This window comes from Anoplophora glabripennis, unplaced genomic scaffold (genome assembly GCF_000390285.2).
Source record: "Anoplophora glabripennis isolate ALB-LARVAE unplaced genomic scaffold, Agla_2.0 scaffold18, whole genome shotgun sequence".
In the NCBI taxonomy this organism is placed as follows: Eukaryota; Metazoa; Arthropoda; class Insecta; order Coleoptera; family Cerambycidae; genus Anoplophora; species Anoplophora glabripennis.
This window is the reverse complement of record NW_019416221.1, coordinates 1,559,290-1,582,312: the sequence shown is the minus strand read 5'-3', so window position 1 is coordinate 1,582,312 and position 23,023 is coordinate 1,559,290. Positions and strand designations below refer to the sequence as shown.

At 33.4% G+C, this 23,023-nt stretch overlaps 1 protein-coding gene across 7 annotated transcripts in view; it reads left to right on the top strand.

The window, feature by feature from the left end:
* Positions 1-22,654, top strand: part of LOC108908280 (lachesin) — a 141,054-nt gene extending 118,400 nt beyond the window's left edge. The window contains exons 1-10 of one of the 7 annotated variants that reach the window (XM_018712271.1): positions 5,992-6,316; positions 16,274-16,507; positions 16,606-16,856; positions 16,956-17,169; positions 17,230-17,633; positions 17,758-17,929; positions 18,024-18,092; positions 19,526-19,594; positions 19,681-19,749; positions 21,387-22,654. In XM_018712271.1, the coding sequence (XP_018567787.1) occupies positions 6,247-6,316; positions 16,274-16,507; positions 16,606-16,856; positions 16,956-17,169; positions 17,230-17,633; positions 17,758-17,929; positions 18,024-18,092; positions 19,526-19,594; positions 19,681-19,749; positions 21,387-21,472 (1,638 nt within the window). In that variant the 5' untranslated portion in view covers positions 5,992-6,246 and the 3' untranslated portion in view covers positions 21,473-22,654. Of the gene's footprint in view, positions 1-5,991; positions 6,317-16,273; positions 16,508-16,605; positions 16,857-16,955; positions 17,170-17,229; positions 17,634-17,757; positions 17,930-18,023; positions 18,093-19,525; positions 19,595-19,680; positions 19,750-21,386 lie in introns of those variants that run through there. The other 6 variants (XM_018712272.1, XM_018712274.1, XM_018712273.1 and 3 more) reach the window with 6 other exon arrangements.
* The last annotated feature ends 369 nt before the right edge of the window (positions 22,655-23,023 follow it).

Genomic DNA, 23,023 nt, shown 5'->3' with positions numbered 1-23,023 from the left:
TAAAAGTTTAAATTAGATTGTAAAGACAGACTAACAATAATATATATCTATTGAAAAATCAGTGGTGCGACAAATACCAAACTTTAACGAAAAAATAATTGAAACATTTTTTCGAACAAAAGCAGGACTTTTGGACGGACTTCCATAAAAAATAATGTTGAGCATATTTTCCCTATATTTTAATACTACTTGAAAAAAAAAGTCCAAATTTTTTTTAATACTTCCTGGCATGGGGGTCAAGGGCCGCCACTATATATGAGGTTGAGGGTTGGTTTTGTGTCGGCATCAGGCTGAAATTAATGCCTAGGCTACTTGGTAGTATACCGGGTGATTCAGTTTGATATTCGCGGCCTCGTATCTCTTTTGTTTTATAAAATAGCTATAACAAACCCTATATATTTTTAAATCGCCGCTCAAACTCTATCAAATGACATTATCAGATCGTCTCCATGGTAACATGTGTCAAAATTGCTAAAGTCAATTGTTTTTGTTCAAATGGCACACTATATATTATTTTATCAATTCTGGAAGATATTTTTTTTTCTGCGTTCAGCTATATAAGGAAGTCTATAGTTTCATTAGAAATATTGCTAGAAAAACAGCAAAAAAGATGTACCCTATTTGATAAATATATATTTATTAAACACTCGGTGTAACGATAGTGACGATTATATTAATAAATAAGCAATACGATTTAATGAGTTTCATAGGCGTCCCTAAAATAGTTTTCTGCTAAATGTAAAAAATTATAATTTGTACCTATATAATGTGCAGAAAATTTCTATTATATGTTCATTTCGCCAACATATTTTGATTATTTATGTCCTCAAACAATTTTATTATATTGGTGGTAAATTTTGATTATGGCATATAAAAAAACATTTACATTTTCATTAAAATACATTACTGCTCGGCAAGGAAAGGATGAGGAAAGGTTGTTAGTTTAGGTTATTAAAGTTATTAAATAAAAATAATTAACAATAAAGTACTGCGTTTTCAGAAAATTTGGCCGGGAACCAAAACCCATAAGGTGGACGGGGGGTCCTTTGGATTGTACGTCAAACTTACTGGCCAGGTACGTGTTTCTGGTTATATAATTGCAAGTTGTCAAAGTCAACGTTCGATCACCTCTCTAGCGAAAACGCGTCCAAACCTGGGCGATCTTTCACATGATATCCGCTATCTCGCAATTTTCCGCATTACTGGATATATTTATTAATACATATATTACCGAATATTTGTAATTTTCCAGCAACAAAAATGATTCGTAGGAATGAAAAGGAACAATTAAATTTTTGCAATACATTCTTTAAACAATACACTAACAGGAAGTTTATTAACACATCTCCCTGGATTAGAAGTGAATACAGATAACCCAGCAGCTAACGACATAAGTGGAAATTAACACTTCATGTAATTAATTACTGTCCATAGGAGCTAATTAATAACAAACCGTATTACATTACGCTGGCGCTAATGAGCTGGCAGGGCTGGAACAGTTGAATGTTAAATGCAAATGGTCTTATTCAATCTATTTGCATTATGCAAATTCGTTAATGCTTTATCAGTTCGTATGATCTGTATGTGTGTATATGTAAGTAGGCGCGCGTAAAAAGTAAAATAAATGTGTGTTCGGGCGTCCTTTGTACCATTTTGAAAAACGAATTCAACCGCAAGTAATTACAAATATTACATTGTAAAATAATCAGGATATTGCAATAATATTAATACTTAATATATCAAAATTCGTTATTTTATTCAAAGTCTTGATTAAAGTGAACAGTGAAATTGCGCAAGTAACAGTTTGAAATCATTCCACGCAAATATTATACTTAGACAACTTAAACACAATAGTTACACCATCGCCGCGGTAGTTGTCGAGTCAAACAGCGCCTCAGGCAACGGCGAAGTGTTAGAAACTAGACAATGAAAGTCGAGAGCAAATAGATTTCACATGTTTGCTGACACATTTAAACAAAAGCCATCGCGAGCCGTGATTAGTTAAGACCGCGCTTACAACTTGTCGGATTGGATAAAATTGTGGCGGAGCAAGGCCGAACACGGAACGAAACTTAAGTAATAAATTATTTCGATCATTAAAGTCGCTTGAACAGGCTTTTGCGATTTTTCGATCTTGCACAGCGAGTAGTACGAATTAAGAAAGTAGCACGATTTTGCATTATCTTCAAGGTTTGCCGGCGTTTGCACGGAAAACCCGTCCTATACAGGGTGTCTCATAATTAGTGTCCAATAAAATTCATAATTTTCCTTCAACCCATTTTGGAAATATTTAAAAAAAAAATAATTTTTTGAGGCCCCATTTAGGGCAATAAAATCAAGTGGTAAATTATTGGACACTAATTATGAGACACCCTGTATATTATTTATTTAAAATATTTCAAATAGAAAAATAGGAATTATGGTAGTTTGAAGTTCCAAGTTTTGGATCATGGACGACTTGATTTTTTTTGACTTTATTAAGAAATATGGGGCTCAATTTCTTCCTCTAGGTTTATCATATTCTTCGTTACATTCGTCAGCATTAAAAAATACATAACAGCACTGTTTCCAGTAAAAATAACATTTGGATTAAAATTAAGAAAATCAAGTAGTTTTTCTTGTTTCGCCCTATCCAATATCGCTAATTTCGGGTTCTTAGTAAACAATACTAAACGTTCTTCACCCTGTATATTTTCTGATATCACGAAACCGTGATTGAGCAACAGATTGAGCAATTAAAATCGGATGCTTAATGAAAATATTTCTTAGAATATTTGAGTTATGATAAGAAGTAACCCAGTTACGCACGAAAAACTGTCATTGTCGTTGCACCATGATTTACAGTTTAATTTACAGAAAAATATAGGTATAGCTAATAAACGCGTTGCAGTTACGAAAAACAGTTTGCCCACTGTTGCACCACGAGGAGAAAATCAACATGTGGCGAATGCAAGTTGCGTTTTATTTGTGCTCTGTTGTAAAGGTAAGCTAATTCAAATAAATTCAAAAAAGTTTTCTGGAAATCGTATCGGATGAATTCGAACTCGATCAAAGCGGAGGTCAGTTACATTGTTTATTCAGTTTCAATTTGCTTTTTGAAAGGTCCCCGTACGACTATTGGTTGCTGAGATATCAATGATTGAAAAAAAATTGCACATTTGTTTTTAATCTTAATTTAATCTTTAATCTCTAATAATTATTGCACAGTAAATCCAAGGAACTAAATTACCTACAAGGACCTGTCCTGGTTTTCTGAGAAAACACTTCCTTTTTTCATCTTTGACATTCATTTGGAATTGATTTTGTACGGTTTTTTAGAACATTTACCGCCAATTTACAAATACTGACAAAAAGACTTTTGTCGAGAGAAATGATTACAGCTCAATGTAACCATAAACCCTGCAAATTGACAAGTTGATCTATGGAACCGTTTTTCTGTTCCAAGAGATCGAATTTTGAAAAGTATTAAAAAAACAGGTTTATTGCTCCTAAACGTTAAGTAATCATTATGAAAATGAAAAAGGAGAATTTTTCTTTACTTTTCCTACACTTTTACATTAGATATCGTTTAAATAAAAGAAAAAAAATCAAAAAAAAATTTCAGTAATTTTTTTGAATTCATTTACTTTTGGAAACGTTACTGGATATTCCCTGAACAGTCCTAAAAAAAAAATTGGAAATTTGATTCTCAAGCTATTTTTTTTTTGATTGCCTAATAACCATTTTTATCTCGACACGACTATTTTTCAATGAGCAGCCTTCAAATATCACTAAATATAAATGAATCTTTTTATTTCTTTACTTTTTCCAGTAGTGTATATAAAAAAAATAAAGTAGTTGTTTCCAGCAATATCAACATCTTCTACGTATCGAAAAAAATTGTTTGATTTCAAGGTTTTTTAGAAAAATATTTTGAAATTGCTTGAATTCCTTTACGACAGTGTAAAAATACGTGATTAATAATAGAATATATATTTTTTTTTAATTGGAATTTATGTGTTGAGTTGCACCGTACTTCGGAATTTATATTTATCCAGATTACGAGATGATCTCTTGGCCCAGCTGTGGTAAAACACCGCCAAGACAAATATTCCACTGTTACGTTTTTAACATCTTAACCTTCTGATAGTTTTTACATAATCCCTCAGATTATTGACCTATCGATGACATCCGTCTATAAAAACATCGTTAAATAATGGAATGCTGCCTAGAGAAAAAATATGTGGAACGAGGAAGTGTTCTTTACATATTTCGAAACTATAAAAATATGAAGCAGCTTGTAAATAAAGCTAATCACAAGGATGTAACGAGATTCTATGTTTAAAGAACGATAACTTATACAGGGTGTTGCACAAGCTCTATGACAAACTTTGACAGATGGTAACTGGGTTAATTCCAATTGTTTTTCCTTTAATATGAACATAAGTCCGATTTGTTTTTGTTTAGAAGCTGCAAGCATTTAAAAAAAATGTAATTTCATCTGTCAGTCAAAGTAGCCTGATAAATACAAATGAGGGTTGCTATAACAATAATTATTTTTGTCATTTTGTCTTTTCCAATGGGAACGCCACACAAACAGTCCGAGGTTACCGACGAAGATACTCAAATAGACATCAACCCGCCCATACAGTCTTTAGCGCACCATTTCTTAGACTTCGAGAAGATGGTAACCCCGCTCCAAAAAAGGCCATTTGTCCCACTGAAGTGAATGTACAAAATGAAGAAGATGTAATAGATCCTGTCATTGATAACTCTTCAATTAGTTTTCAGCGTATGGCAAGTAATCTTCATTTATCACCGAATTTTATATGGCGTGTATTGAACAGAGAAATATTACATCCGTTTCATCGTCAAAATGTACAAGCGTTACACGCTGGACATGCTCCTCAGCGATTAGTGTTTTGTCGCTGGTTACTTCACCAACATGCACAAAATGATAGATTCATTTCGCTTGTCATGTGGTGTGGTGAAGCGTGTTTTACTAGGTACGACATAAATAAGTAATAATCATAATTCAGCAACGTTTCAGTGTCAACGTTTGGGATAGCATTTTCAACAATAATATACTGTATAGAACTTTCTTGGAAAACAACCTTTTTGATTTCATTGATAACGTAATATTGTTCAAAATATGTGGTATCAACAAGATGATACACCAGCACATAGAGGGAAACAAGTAACAACTTGGTTCAATAATCATTTTCCGAATAAATGGATAGGCCAACAAGGTCCAATAGCATAACCACCGCGTTCCCTAGATCTAATCCTTTGGACTTAATAAGAAATGATCCAAATCTCATCCGTCGACTTGCATTCGAGCCCAGGGTGGATATTTTGTGCAATTTTTATAGTCCTAAGATTTATTAGTTTGGTTAATAAAGATGATGTTTAAACTTTAATCACAAATAACAATTATTGCTATAGCAACCATCATTTTTATTTATCAGGCTGCTATGATTGAAACATGACATTATGTTTGTTAAAATGCTTATAACTTCTGAACAAAAATGAATCGAACCTATGTTCATATCAGAAAAAATGGTCATTATAGAATTCCTCAATAAATCGAAAACAGACGAATCGAATTCAAAAGGTTGAACAGGGGTAGTTTGCCATGGCCCTTCTTGATAGTTCTTACTGCAGATTAGTCCAGCAAGTTGAAATTTGATTAAAAAACACTTTCCACAATGTTTTTTTTGGAAAAGATAAGATTTTTTCTTTGTATTTTTAAATGAATAAAACTGCCTCAACTTTTACGACAGATCTTACTCCTTCCTCATCTTTTTGCTATGTGATATCGCGAACATTCATCAGAAGCCGCATATTTCTTGGACTACTATCGCGACTCTCGATGCACCACGGCATGCTACGACTCCGCTCGCCGTTCGTTCTTGTTTTCCGTTTTCTTCTGCAATGCAAGGCAGTCAAATAGTGGGGGGGGATAGTCCAGTCACTCAGTCAATCCCTACTACCGCGGTAGCAGCCGCGATCGCGAGTTCAGTCACTCAGTGTGCCTCAGGATCCTATTCGCGGATAGTCAAGGTGCGATCAACCGCTGGTTTACCTCGACTAGTGCCCTTGCGACATGACTTTGAACCGATCGGTTTGAGATCCGTGTGGACAGAGTTGGCGAAAAAAGAAAAGTCTTGCTGTGTTGTGTGGAGTGTTTCGTCCTTTGGCTCCTGGATTATCAGTGGGGAAGTGAACGAGTTTCTGTGGGTGGTTGTTTGTTTTTATTTTTTGAAGATGGAAGTGAGGCTGGCCTGTCTCTTGTGCATCTTTGTACTTTCCTTTGCTGTGATAACCGCGAAAAATGGTAAATATGTTACTTCCTCGCAGGGGTGTTTAACAGTTCATTGAATTTATAGAAAAACTTACTTTTACTTCTTCTTAAAAACTTCTTCCTATCTAGATGTCTAAAAGGATGCATAGAAATGTTATACAGGGTGTGAAAAATAGTGTTACAAACGTGTATCGGTATTTGGTCAAAATTGAAAAAAGTTCGTTTTGCCTCCTAAACTTCATTGTAAAGAAATTAAATAAGAGGTAAATGAAATTTCAATAAATTTGACAATACTCTTACGTATAAATTATTTAGTGGCATTTGGTATTTCTGACCAAAGGAGAATTTAAGAAAACACGATTTTCTGAATGTCGATGTTTCGTCTCTTTATTGAGACATCTTCAGGACTAAAAATAAAAAAGTTACAATGTTATACATATTAATTTTTTTTTCTTAGGAAGCGCATAATTATAAGAAATAAACAAATAAAAAGAAGGGACAAATTGACATAAAAATGAAACCTCGTCTTCTTTGAAGAATTTTAAGGGGAATCTTTCCTATAAATTTTTTATCTAGGACGCTTCATTAAAACACAGGGTATTAAACTTCAAAAAATATTTTTAATTTTTTTAAATAATTTAAAAATTAGTAAGTGAAATAATTTGAAATTGGGCACATGTATTTATGTAAACATTGTCCAAAGTCTGAGGGCTTTTCCTAAAATTTACATGCTCCAGTGGCGGAGATACAAGGTATAGGTGGTATATTTTTCTAAATGAAATAGTACGCCACTGCTTTACGGTAACAACCGTGATATTTTCGGATTCGTCTTTCAATTTTCTACAAATTACTACTACTCTCTTATGTGTTTCGAAAAAAGCCTGATTTTCGAGTAAAACTTAAAAAACGAACTGAGAACACACATCGATATTCGATTGTAATGCTTTTTAAAATTACATAGTGGGCTGCGATCGAGGCTGTGATAGCAACTTCGACATTCTGAGTAGTTAGAAAAAATAATAAATAATGCTTTTCATCAAATTCAAGCAACAATGAATTTCGTTACTAAAAAGATGTCGGGCCTGTGTTTGTGGAAATGGAGGTATTTTTAAGCATACAAATAAAATCATTAAAATGTAAGTAAAAGTTCTGTCCATTTTTTTAAGCTTTACTCAAATCTGCCTTTTTTGAAAAACATAAGAGAGTAGGAATTTGTAGAAAATTGAAAGACGAATCCGAAATTATCATAATTTTTACCGTAAATTAATAGCGTTTTATTTAGAAAAATATGCTACCGATACCCTGTATCTCCGTCACTGGAGCATGTAAATTTTAGGAAAAGAAATAAGTTTTTGGACAATTTTTACATACATACATGTGCCCAATTTCAAATTATTTCACCTAGTAGCTTTTAAAGAATACGAGTTTCATTTTTTGGTCGCCATTACACCCTATATATGTATAAGTAATAACAGTAACACATATGAAAAAATACAATATTATGAACAAATATACAGGATGTCCGAAAAATATACCGACAAACGATTACATTAAGTTCTAGAAACGATTTCATATCGATTTGTCTTATCCGAAAATGCTTTCTAAGAGAGGTAGGGCTCTTTGAATATGGGCCTTTGACATTGTTTTTTTTTTTCTAATTGTTCAGATCGCTGTTTCTCTAGAAAGATCAGACTTCGGTTGTGTGTTACCTCTTACACGGAGATGTAAAAATGATCTTTGAATTGTAACCATAGGCGTCACAGATATTTTTAATTTTTTCCTTATTTTCAACTTTTGGTATTCTTAGTATCAAAATAGAAAACTTCAGAGTATTCTAGATTAAAGAGGTACTCTTGTCTTGAGTGGCTAGGGTGTACCGTTTGCTAGAAAAATCTATTTGTAATGCATATGTTCTTTTCCACGATAATTACAAAATTACAATTTTTTATAGACTCTTGCTTTATCTGTTTTCCAAAGCCAACTACTAAATATTAGCAAAGAATTTGTAATTTTGTAAATGTCGTGACAAAAAAAACACAAATTTCAAATAGATTTTGATATTACAAATACCAAAAAGTCGAAGATAAAAAAATATAATTAAAAATATCAGCTAACCCTCCAAAATGTGGCGCCGATGGTTGCAACTAAAAGATCATTTTTACATCAAAAGGCTGTCCATATAAGAGTTAACATACAATCTAAGTAGGCGCGGATCCAATGGTCCGAAAAGAAAAAATTAATATATTTATAAAGAATAAAATAAATTCATAGATTAAAATTTTTCTGTTCACAAGCGTCTCAGTTTACAACTTTACAAACGCCCCTGATCCTTCTAGATAAACGGCGATCTGAACAATTAAAAAAACAGTGTCAAAGGCATATCTCCAAAGAGCACTACCTCCCTTAGGAAGCATTTTTGGATAAGACGATTTATGTCTAATCGATACGAATGTCTTCGTTTGGTATCCGGACACCGTGTTTATTAACTAAGGGATTTATTTTCTTGCTTAATCATAATCTTTTCGTCAAATATATTTTTTCTAAACCTACGCCGCTTTTTTTAACGTACCTATATAAAATATTAAGATTATCTTTTTGATAAAGTTTTTAAAATAAATCTGCCTGCCCGCATTTGTATACTTTATTGCATTCTTTAGAAGGAATTTTATAAACAATATCAGCATAGGTGTTTTTGTTTTCGTTTTATTTAGTGTATGAATCATACGTGCAAAAAATTTAAGAGGGAGAATAATCCGACCCAAAACAAAACAAAAAACTGACGGCAGAGAACAGTGTTGTCAATAATCTTTTTTAATTACCCCAAAATGATTTAGTGGCCTTTTTTAATGTAATTTTGACAACGTGGTTGACGGTTCACCTACTTTTCTGTAATACCCTCTATATATTCAAATTGTAATGGAAAGCGATTCCTTAGAAAACAAAAACCGATCAAGCAATCAGTTAGTTATGCCCGACAATTTAAAAGTACCTACCTGGTTTTGTGCCAAACTATATGAAGTATTCGAATATTTGTAATACCTATTCACGTTGTGGACATTACAATATGGATTTTTAATTCCGAGTATTGTTTAGTAAGAGTTTCAAGGCGACGCCGGTATCTTCTTAAAGGCTAAGACGACAATCGGATTAAAGTTATTTTCGCCCCCCCTTCCCCTCACGTTCATTTCATGGCAAACAAATGTTTAATAATTTATGATGATACTTTCCAGCGGCTCCCCCTTACAAAGATGCCTAGCTATGCCGTCGGGAATATACTGTACATAGTAATGACTTGGTTTTTTTATTAACTTTTCTGCATGCCCAAAATGATTTATTTGATTTAAAGACGTAGTTAATATTCAGTGGGTGTTCCACTTTTCTCGACCTTTGACCTTTGGGATACGAGAGCCGTACTATTCTTTTTTAAATTGTGATCAAATTCTGTAATCTCGAAAGGACGCAAAATTCAGCGTATGTGGATTGTTAGGAACATGCAAATTCTTATGAAATAGGCTACATTCTACATTTGCAAAGTATCAGTTAGAAAAAGTGCAGTTTGAAATCCTGGAACCTTATAGTCCCGATTTGTGTCTATATAACTGAAAACGAATTTTTTAATATTCTTGATATATGACCTTTAGCAAAGCTGACGCTATCAAGAAAATGGAAATTAATTTGGTATTTAAATGTAGTTTGTGATTATATGAAAAAGATATCGTTTTTAGCTAATAATATTTTAGATGCAAATGCTTTATGCCAATAAGTCCCGTGTTGCATTGACAATTAGAGTAATAGTAATATATAATTAAATATTAGAGATAATTATTATTAAGATATGACGTATGTTTTTAGGTTACATGTCACCCACACTCAGAAACCATACGTTAAACTGGTAAACTTGCAGAGCAGAAGCAAAATTTGCATTTGTTTTTAATTCTAAGCCATCCAAAAAAAAATCTTTCAAATGAATTTCTCTGTAACTACAAACAAGTTATAGGGATAAACCATGAGTCTCGGAACACTCAATATAATAATGTATTCTATGAACTGTTCAAGGTTATTTAAGTTTTTGAAACCACTATTTACTTGTTACTTTTTAGTTAATAAATAAATGATTAAAACAAGCAAATAAAGCAATAAAACTAAACACAACTATTATGTTGTTCCAAAATGTTTTTTAAGTATGTTTTGCAACGAGTATAGACATAACAAATAAGACACATGGGCAAGGTAATATGAATCATGTAAACATAGGTGTTTTAAAAATATACTCGTATAATTATTTATATAGGTTATCTTCAGAGACTACTTCGATTTAAATTTTGAAAATTTGGTCTCTGGGGTTTTTGGAGAGTGCTGCCTTCAAATAAAACAATGCCATTGTTGTAGCACTTGCAAGCAAGTAGATGGCTACTTCCGGTGTAACCGGAAGTATTGCAACCAATTTTCATAATTCAAATCGAAGTAGTCTGAAATATTTTAATAGGCCATCACTGTAAGACAGTTTGTATATAAATAAATATGTTATTAATTATCCAGAGATAAACAAAATTTAACTTAGTTCTTCTAAAGGTACCTAGACGTAATATACACCAAATCGTACAACAATATTTTATCAAGAGACGATAAAGAATAGAACTATGAATAATCTAACTCATCACATAATATTTTAAATCTCTAGCGATAGCCCTATGGCGTACAAAAAATATGTCTACAAAGACTGAAATAATACCAAATTATTAAAATGCTCTGATAAAAATAAATTCCCTTATACCAAACCTTACGAAAGCGAAAACGGTTGAAATTCTTTGAACGTGAAGCAAAAGACGTAATCGTACAGCTTCCAGTCATTGCTAAATCACGTAGACCGACACATTTATATATTTATACCCCATATTATTTATAGACTGTCCCAGATAGGTTATTTTTATGTTCATAGACACCACTGGTATTCCTTTTTCCTTAATCCCAGCCCAGCGAAAGAAACACAGCAAACATATTAATAAGTCACCGAAATAGCCCGCTATGAACATACTGAATGAGTGTGGTTCTAAATATAAGAACCACGAGTAACTTGTTATTCCAAAATATCATATTCATAATTTTCGTTTGATTTTTATTTAATCTCCACACTCAAAAAATATCTTCCAGATACTTAATATGATTTTGGGAGGTACTTCATCTCCAATTGATTCCTCAGAAAGCAGTTAGTTGTCGATAAAATAGAAACAAATAGTCGTATAGTGAGTGTTCTGATGTGAAGGCAGACCAAATTACACGCCACATCTCCTAATCATACACATAATGACAGTATGACAAATATTTACCTCGATGATAATGAAATGGTCCGTGCCTAATCTCGTCTGGGGTTATTTTCTTGAAGGTGTCCTTCGAGGAGCGAGATAAGACCAGTTGCTGCATTGAGTTACAGCATGTTGTGTGGAAGCGGATCCTGTATATCTGTGCTTCTAGATAATTAAGGCCTCCGTATCATATATAAAGACACGATGAAAATATTCAACGGCTGACTTACACTAGGAATAAATATCATTGAGCAACAATGTAGGCAGAGATTTATGCATAATGAAATGGAACTGGGCGCGGCTTGACTATATTTCCAAAGGAAAGGTAAATCACCTTCTCCTGGTTATTAATTATTACGAGTTTACATCAGGTTCACTTCTCTTTCTTTCTAGAACTTGGAAATTAAAGAAAAAACGGCGTAAGAAGCGATAAATGACGGATGGCCTGGTATTTTTCATGTGACAGTGTTCCATGTGAATCAAAAATACAAATTATTCTTTCCTTAAAATGGAAACGCTAAACAATGATTGAAAATAACCTTTGCCTTTTGATTTTGGAGAAATTTGTTGGAATTTGTTGGGCAATAAATGTTATTATTATTAATATTGTAACTTAATTCTATTGAAAAGTTCCAATGTCTTTGTATGTTCTTATACAGAGTGTCCGGGAAAATGTGGGAAATCTATCGGGTGCAGATAGAACATGAAAAAATAAGACGTATGGATATAACAGCTGTTCTTGAAGAACTTCATGTACTATTGTTTTCGAGGTATTAAACTGTGCTGACAATTTTCGAGTGCTCGTTGATGTAGAAAATATTTTCTAATTGCGGCTTCCGTACGGTTCTTCTCGGACCAGCATCAGTACTATTTTTTCCAAATTTTTCTACAAATATTAAGAAAGTCAATAATATGTATTACCTTATTAACTGGAATCGCCCACCATTCTCCCTTAGACGTTGGTCAACTCGCTGAAATGTCTTCTGGTTTGGCAGAGCTCGATTAGGAAATCTGCCGTGATTTATCATACAGGGTGTTAAAAATTTAGGCATTAAGTTGTAAAGCTTAGCCCGCTCCTGGTAAACTAAAAAAGCTAAATATGTTTCAAGACTCTATTTTAAGAAGTCCTTACTAGTCACCATCACATAAAATTTTTATTAAATTATATTAAGTTATTCAAGAAAAACCGATTTCCAGTGGCGTCCTTCAGGTACACATATCTCCGTAGGGGGGGGCCTGTACGAAAAAATTTTACAGGAACTTGTCATCTTATTTTTTCATGTTCTATCTGCACCCGAGGGATTTCCCACACTTTCCCGGGCACCCTGTATATTTTATAATAATGAAATCTTTAACCATGTTGTGTAGATCTTTTTCTTCTACAGCAAGTAGGAAGCAAATGGGAAAACTCGCACTGCAACTTAACAATAGAAACTCAATTTATTTTTAATGCCCTCCATTTATAGAAACCTTGATCGACAAACACTCGAAACAGAATTAGGTCTTACGAATAAAGAATTATTTATACTTTCATTTATTTTACTCATAAATTATTCAGCGGGAAAGAATTTTGATGTTCGAGGTCAATCGGTGCTACAGTTTTCGAATCGTTACTAACACAATTCTAGATTATATATTTATAAATTTCAATACAATGGCGTTTTCTGGAACGCACAAATCATATTTGTTTACCAAAGCAACATTTCTCGAGTATATGGGGTACTTATCGGTTACCAAGGAAAATCGTGCGAGAAAATCGAACGCGATATCACCGGTTTGTTGGTACTTCAAATCTTTAGTTACAGAACAAATAAACAAGGCAAATAAATGTACTCATTGAACTACTTTTATAGTAGTGTGGTGGTGATAAGGCATACCTATTCCTATCGTCAACAGACCACGAAGATAAAAAATTTATTAGATGACTATAAGAACTGAATTTTTGTTACTTTTTTATGGATGCATTTGATGCCGACCAATTTTCCAACCGCATAACAATTGTTATAACAATTTCGTCAAGTCACCCATGTTTGCAATAACATAACGCAATACCTGATAAATAATAATGTTTTTCAATGAGAAAAACACAGGCCAACCTTGCATGCAAAGGAAAATAAAACAAACCGACTGCCATACCTACACATATATTTGTTTTATATTACGTAACAAAAACGATTTCTGTAGGTGGGACTGGATTTAAGAACCAAAGGCCTTCGAGTCCTATTTCTGTTAATAGTACACCGCTTCAGCATCAGAAGCTCTAAAAATAAATTTAATTTAAAGAGGAAGTTCCATTTAGAATTTTATCTGTACATTCCACTTTCGAGGCAGGCTTTTGGGAAGCGCGTTCTAAAAGTTTTAAGGGGCACTATTACATTTTCCTAGCAGAAATTATCTGAACTGTTATGCTGAGTAAAGAAGTTATAATATGTATACATGGGTCAATTTTTCATGGTTATTCCTCGCTTGCTGACATTTATCCATAATTATCTGCCTAAGCTACTGTCCACCATTAATTGGCGTATCGTACACTAAGCTTTTAAGATGGCCTCACAGGTAATAGTCTAAAGGATTGAGGTCTGGTGATTTCTGTGGCCAAGAATGTGGAGCTCCATCATGTTGTAATATCGCGTTTGTTGCCAATTTTGACAAAATTTCTCATAGTGTTATATGTTCTGCGACAAAATAATTCTAAATACCAAACTCGAATGGTAGTTTTCCCAACGGATTAAAGAAACACTGCTGGCTTTACATTACAAACTAATTGAAAACATCGCCACGTATAAGAAAACCAGAAAATTTTGTATACAACCGACTGTTAGTGCAGACTTCGGGAATCCAGATTAACATCTTTATTATGATCCTTATGTCCGTCCGCTGTTGTTCGAATAATGTGAATAAAAAAGGAACACTCGACAATATGCCAACCATATGTCGCATGTTCCATTTCACTAACCTTCCTTTAGCATTCGAGTGTGAAAAGGGGTCAAATTTTGAAATGAAATTAAACCGAGCGACGGTATTCATTCGAGTCGAGCTAAATTTTTAATCTGTCTACGATCATAGTCACTGTAATTTACTTACGGTGTTAAGATTTACTTGTATTTTTGGTGCTTTACTTTTATTTTTTCCTTTGTTAAACCGAAAAAGTAATTTTTACGACTAGGTTTGCAATGTTATGCAACCAGTTATACGTTTCCATGTAATTACGATCCAAACGTGCTAGGATCAGAATTAAATTCAGAATTTTAACACTCATTTTATTTAATTTTATTAGCGACCCCACAAAAAATGGTGTGGATGTTTGTTTAAACAGTGTAACAAAAAACGCTATTCAATGACTGAAAGAAAGATGCCGGAACAATACCCCACTGTTAAATCGTCTCGACACAATTCGATCCTCATTATTTTCCAACCATTAAGGCGATGAATATGAAAAAAGAACGTCCTGAAAGCCCTACCGCTGAATAGCTAATTATAACACCGGTATAGAACCCCGTCTTTAAATAATAGGGGCGCCTTCCTATTTTTTCAGCTGCGTGTTGCGGTCCATCATAAATAATAATGAGGAAGGTCAGGCATCGAAAGTTTATACCTGCCGACGAAATTTTAATGAAAAGGCTAACAAAATGCCACGTCATCTAAATTATGAGACATTGTCCCGCTCCGGGGGCCGCGCATAGGGTTGTTAACTAACCATGAGGGTTTTCGGATAATAAATCTATTGTGTGCTGCAAAGCGGATTTTGATAAACCATTTATTGCCTCTGCTGCGAATCAAATGTGAAATATAATAAAGTTAAAGAACTTCGATTGGTGGGGCACTTACTTAATTAATTAATTTTACTGTAATTTTCTTTACTATATATATTTGCGCATTTAGTCTACATGAAAAAATGAAACAAATTCCCTGAATTAAAGAAATAAGAACTTTTATTGTATGATTAGTCTATCTAATTTAACACTGACTTTCTTTTTTCTTGTATACGATAACACTTTTACCATTGCTCATGATCTCATGAATTATGTTTGTGGCATTGCTCCACTGCTCAAGAATTGTGTTTGTGGCATTGTCGACGGCGTGCATTAGGTCTTGTTTAACTGAAAAAACCCATAGGTCGGTGCTCTGCCTTGCATGAACCAGGCCCTCTTTAAATATAAGATGTCTAAAGGCATATCTTTAAATATGTTTCAAAATTAAAGTATGCGTTGTCTGTTAGCCCTGCCGGCAAGCGATATGCGCCTGTTACAATACAGGGTGTGTAGTTGGAGAAAAAGTTTGAAGAATAATCTAACCGGGGCACGAAAACTCGATTGGCAGAAATATTTTTTGCAAATAGAATATATTTTTTTAAATACTGACTTACCGCATTGATACTATGAAAAGTTTTTGGGAACTGTTGATTTCACCGGCAGCTCTGCCTTATACCGTATCTTTAGATAGCACTGTATGTAATTTATTATGCCGGATATCCTTAAAAGTGAAAGTTGTCACTGTTACATTTTTGCATCACTTATTGGCTGTCATTGAACTTAAGTAACAACAAATGGGTGTGTCAAGAACAGATAATGAGTTTGACATTTTGCAGGTGGTCTTTTACACAGACTACCCTTTTTTAAAGTTTTATCAATTTGTGATAAATCATTTTACTACTGCTTCATGCAATAAGAAATATTTTTTTTTTTAGTGAACTCAAAGCCTGATACTTTTGAGGACACGTATGGAGATGCAGTGGACGACGAAAATAAAAATATCCAAAATGACGATTACGACGATTATGCTAACAGGGAAGAAACGCCGGATGTTGGGGACGAAGTTGTTGAAAGGAACGAGGTCACTCCAGAGTTCCGGACAAAACCTCAGATTTTTGTTGCACGTATAGGCGAAGTGATTCGATTGCCATGCGAGATAACCAATCAAGGTACAATAAAACTTATAAACGAGAATTTGAGTCATTTAATACCGTTTACACTGACTATTTGAAGTAATGTTGACAAATTTGTCACATTTTTTTTTTAGACATGGTTCTCGTGTGGAGGAAAGATGATTCGGAGCTCTTATATCAGGGTGACATTGCTATGAAACAATTTCCCAATGTAAAAAAGACCAGCGAGGGCTTAGAGGTAAACGTAACGTCAGATAGGGACTATGGCAAATACACCTGTCAAATGATGGTCTCGGAAGACAGCAGTCCAAAAATAACGCATATGGTTGTACCTCCAACTCCACCGGTAATAAATTCCATTCGAACCCCCAACAATAACACAGAGGTAAGTGAAATTGGATCGGTATACTCCAAACGAAAGCTAATTATTTTATTTAAATATACTTTGTATATTGAGAAAATGAAATTGTTTATAATATTGTAGTTCAGCATTGGAGGTACTCTAGAATTGCAGTGCATCGCCACCGGCAACCCTAAGCCCAAAATTTCATGGCACAAAGACGGCAAAAGAATAGAACCCACCGGGGAGAATATCACGATCCCAAATCTAAAACCTCACAACGCTGGTCTCTACGTATGTTTGGCAGATAACAACGTCCTCAAACCTGCTCATAAACATATTGAAATTTTTATTGAACGTATGTATTTTTTTCGTTTTATAACTTTGCTTCAGGAATTAATTTGTCACCCCATTGCAGATAAGCCTGTAGTAACAATTGACAAGTATTTGATAAACTCGAACCATGAAGAGGATGTTGAGCTAAAATGCATCGTTCACGCCTACCCGGTACCAGTCGTGAGTTGGAAGAAAGGCGGTATGAATATCAAAGAAGATCCACCCAAGGTCATGCTGAAACGCCACCAAAACAATGTGGAGAATCTCCTGATAATCAGCAATTTGACCGAAGCTGATTTTGGGGAATACACGTGTTCGGCGTCGAACAAATTTGGAAAGGTGGATAAAACCGTGGGTCTCGTAAAAGTTCCGGTGGTGCAGGGCTTCGTCAAGCCTGAGAAGACGAATAAGGACGTCGTCCTAACTTGGAAAGTTCAATCGAAACCCCCTGTCACAGAGCACTCGTTTCAGTACAGGAAAAAAGGGGTAAGTGTTGTTTCCTTAAACTGATCGGAAAACAAGTAGGGAAGTTAAAAATTGTACTGTATAATTTTTTTTTAAATTGAATTAAATCCCAAGAGTGTCTTTGTAAATGCATTGAAAATTGTAGGAAGAAGATTGGAAGAACATTAAGCCTGAAGTAAGCTATGATGAACAGAACGACACATACACCATAAAGGGCACATTGAAGGGTCTTGAACCAGGCAGCTACGAAACGAGGGCCCGTTCCCGAAATACCCACGGATGGTCAAGCTATTCCGATATAATGCCCTTCGAAGGAGGTAAGAATGTGTTTTCATTTTATGTTTCACCGCTTTGCCTGTTCGATTAATAATTATCTCAGCACCGATTTTGATTTTTTGCTTTTCTGCGCAGTTTTGGCTAAACACAGCTCGCACCATAAACCACACCACAAAAAACACCCCAAAGGGAAAGACGTGAGAGGTATACACTTTTTGCACTTATATTTTAGAATGTAGCATGTCAGATTCGGAATAGATTAAATTTTCCGTCGGCCTCACCATAAAACGCGGTTTAACAAACTCGTTTCGTACCAAAAACTAATTTTTTTAATTGCTACATTGTTTTACATCCACAAATATTTCACGGACTTAATTACTTCACGTCTTATTAATTAGGGGTCGTGAAGCAGATGTGAAATAAAAATGCAACTTTTTGTCCTTCGTACATAAATAGTCATTTATGTTTTACTATTTCTTATTTAAACACTTAAGTCATAGTTTGTAAGTTTGCTCAGTGTTATAAAATATGTCACATCCGCATTTCGAATCTGACATTTTTGTTTGTATTTTAATAACAAGTTTTGTTAACAATCACATATACGTTTATGTATTTTTTTAATTTTGAAATGAAAATATCAAAATTATTAACATGCTAACAGCTAAGCTTAAACTAAATGTATGAAAAATTATTTGAAAATTGGAACAATTTAATAGTTTTTTTTTAAATAAATAACTTATTTCCAACAAAATATAAACAAAAGACAAATGCTTGTCTTGTTTCTTTTTATAATCATTTTATGAAGTTTCACTTTCATTTTGTACATTTGTATATACGAGTATGTACAGAGTGTTTCTAAAATATGGTACCAAACTGAGACGAGAGATATCGAAGTATCTTAAAAATGTGTTATTTTGCCAAAAATGTGATGCAATTATATGTTCCTCACTGTGAATGTGAGTCTTTTTAAGATGTTTTGTATTTCCTGCTTCAATTTGGTATCATATACCTCATACGGGGTACCAGTTTTTCGAACTGCACTGTTAAGATCTCGGTTATCTTAAGAAGTATAGGTCAGTCAAATTAGGACATTTTAAATATGCCATAACGTGTAGAAGAGAAATTTGATCCATCTTTTTCATTTTAAATGTGTCGACGAAAAACTCAAAATTTTTATTTTCGTTTTTGTTTTTGTTTTGTTTTTTTATTGTTTTTGTTGTTGACGGAAAAGGTGGGCTCTAAACTTATTGATTAATTAATGTAAAGTTCGTGTGAAACTTGCCTGAACTTCGACATTGTAAATAAGAATTTAACGCAACTGTCGAATTTTTTTTTTACAATAGCAGTTTTATTATAATTTGTATAAAAACAGAAAATTATAATATATTTGCAATCGGAAAAATGTACCGAATACAAAATCCAATATGGTTCCCAAATGAAAAACAAAAGCTGCGTAATCATTGCCTTTAGTGTAAGTTTGGTTGCGTAATAGTCGCAGTGATGTGGGCTTTCGATAATTGTTAAAGTCCCGAAACTCAGACAACTTGTATAATCAAAAATGACTGTTAATAAACAAATTTCCACTTTTTGGATCACACACAGTTATTTTTAAATTTTTTTTAAATTTTTTCTAATAGAAAAACAAGCAGTTCCTACCACACAAGTCACACCTGCACAGCATCAAGAGAATGAAGCATCTGTAGAAGGTATTTTTTTTATTATTGAAAAAATTCTCACTTTTTAAATTATACCATGGTTTTGACAGTTATTTTTACATTTTTTTTTTGTACAGAAGAACAAGTTGTTTCTGCCACACATGTCACACATGCACAGCATCAAGAGAATGAAACAGTTGTAGGAGGTATTTCTTTTTTTTTTTTATTAAACTGTTGTACAATTGGACAAATTTGACTTGTGACCTGAACTGCGCAAATTAAAAAGAAAGCACTTGATGTAGAACTAGACGGAAATGTTCTTACTATCCCCACCACCACTTTGCCACTGCGCACCTACCTTTAGGGCTCAAGTGAATTTGGCTCACCCATAATTGTCTAGAACACATTCGTTGTTTTGTAAATGTAGAAACGTATTTGTTGGTTGGAAGTAGAAAAAAGTAGATATTTAGTTTTCAATATAATGCCATGTCTGTAAGATTTTTGGTGTAAAATTTTCAAAATTTCTGAGCACCGTCTTGAAATATTAAGATTTTGAAACCAACAACGGTAAAACTATGTGCTTCAAGTGTACACTTCACGCTCTCTAAGAAAACGAAGCGAAAGATTTCTTGGGGTATGAAAAATTACACGGGGTAACTTTAAGTGGGAGTCAGTTTTTTGGGGTATTCCCTAGAAATAGTCGAGTTATAATAGTCCAGTCGGTATCTGTTTCGGGATGGATATTTTATATAGTAACGCAAATTTTTGTTGGAAATAGTTCTAAATATTATGTAAAATGATAATTGCGATATACGCCCGCTGAAAGTTATGCATAATTGTTAGTGCAAGAAAATGTAAAAAAAATTAAAAAGCGTATTTTTTTTTCCTTCTTTCATGTCTATCTCGGAGAATATTGACATTAGAGAAAATAGTCAAATGAAAAAATGTTTTGTTTTGAGATTCTCTTCAAAATAAAAGTGGTTTGAAATTTTTATGTGCATTATTGTTGCTGCAATACAGTATAGATCAAAAAAAATATTTGAAGAAAGATGTTTTTTTCATGAATTTATTTCGGACTTTAACTTTAGAGCAGCCATATAAAAAGTATAGTTCTGAGTACCTCATGATATGGTAGTATTGCAAATTTTTTCATCGAAATTGGCCAGGTAAATTTCGCATAATACAATTGTTAATTAAGAAAATACAGAATTATATTTATTTTTCAATTCTCTCTCACGGTAAAACCAATTATTATTTTTAGCTCCCAGTTTTTATACATACCCTTTGGAGTCTCAACTATCAATCCCCATTTTATCCAACAATTAGAATTTTCCTTTGACTATTTTCTCTAATGTCAATATTCTCCAAGTTATACATGAAAGAAGGGAGAAAAATAAGCCTTTTTTAATTTTTATTTTACATTTTCTTGTGCTAACAATTATGCACAACTTTTTCAGCGGGCGCATATCGCAAGTATCATTTTACATGATATTTAGAACTATTTCCAACAAAAATTAGCTCTACTATATGAAACGTCCATACAACCTACTTTTAAAACAGATACCAACTGGACTATAATTAGTTTTTTAAATTGCACTTAAACTCTTGTCTACGCCGTCACTGGGCAACTACTGAACTGGATCGTATAAATAACACTAATTTATGTTTTAGAATAATTATTCTGTTGTTTTATAAAATGATAAGTAACGGAAAATAAAGGTTCTTAGAGCTCGTGAAAATTTTAACAATTTAATTGCTCCCAATTGTTTCAAAATCTAAAGAAATTTCTGTTAAATTTTTTTATGAGCTTCCAAGTAATTTAATAAAAACATTTTATTTTCAGCATCTCAGAGGAGCGGATGTGCAACGGCGCTATCCTCGATATATCTGACGAGCATAGCGCTGCTGGCTTTATGCTGCCGACAGTGAGACTGCTACGAGAACGACGTACAAGTGAAATCTTCCACGCACTAAGTAGCTTAAATACAAGAAGAAAAACCAAAGTATTTAATTCGTTTAGAAAATAAGTAAATTATGCAAAAAAAGTTATTTCGCGACCTAAGCCCTCTCTCACTTTAAACCCGTGTAAATACTTTGTCCTTTACTGTGTTGTTCAATTACCCCCTCCCTTCCGATTCGGTTCGCGGATTCAGATCGACTAAAATCTCGTAGCAAATCGGTTTTGCTGTATTTTTTTAGTGAAAACGACTCTGTGATCTGTTTGTTGTTGAAATGGGAAATTTAAAATTCATTGTCGCAGCAGATTTTTCGGTTCACTCGCAACAGGACAATCTTAGATGCCATACAATTTTCTTTAATATATTTATACATTGGCGAAGTGAACTTAAATGTTTTAAGTTACCTGTAATGTTACATATGGACTTAATATGAATATTTTTTTACTTAATAGGTTCGGTCAGTATTTGTTTACTAGATTTTCCCTCTCGAAATTTATCCAGACCGTGTAGTTCCCCTCTAGTCCGGTTTTCGATTGAATCCTGTTCACGTAGGTTTTATTTAGTCGATAAAATGTGGCAAATCATATATTGAGATAGTTTTATGTATATTGAAATAATTTTGGAATATACGTGTATTTTTTTACGTTATGTTCCGTTTATATTCCAAGGTTATTAACTTGCAGATTTTTAGATATAAATGTACATATTTTGTTTATTTTCGTGTGAGTGACGTATTTATATTTTATTACGTATTTAATACCACAATGCCTAACGAAGTTCCCTACGTTTTAAAACAGAACCGAACAAGAACGTTTTTTTTTAACACCGCGATTAATATTTTTTTAACGAATTAGGGAACTGATTGTATGCCTTATGCTATAAAATTTTTAAAGCAGGAACAAAATCAAATTTTATAAAGTTGAAATTAGAGGAATTGTTGCTTAAAATTAAACAAACGTTTACGGGAAATTCTGAAACGGCGTTTCGATACACTCTGACCAAATTTATCGTACTGCTACTCAGAACAATCCGACGACATATCAGAATTTTGAAGTCCTTACTGTACATACATTTTGAGCCGTGTCAGGATTTTCCGAAGACGAAAACATTGTATATGTATGTATAGAGAAAATATAAAAAATAATATAAGCTACACCGACTTTTATTTCGAAGCGTATGCATGTGAGCGTGTGAGAGTAACACAATAATTTTTATTTATTCTTCTCGAAAATCATCAAAGACCCAAATATAAAACAAAAAGTTTTAATTTTAAGTTTGGAAGCGACGATTAATGCGTCAACTATGGGTATGCAACACACAAATCATCTCGTCCACCGTGCTAATACGGGTAGATAATGCGAAACCAAAATTCAATACAAAATGTACTGGTAAAGTCCCTAATTATTAAGAATCCAATTCAAGAAGGGTTTCAGGAAAATACATTAAAAATATAATTCATAAAAAAGCAAAAACGTGGTAATGGTGATGGTCAATAACAATAATAATAATATCCCTACGCCTT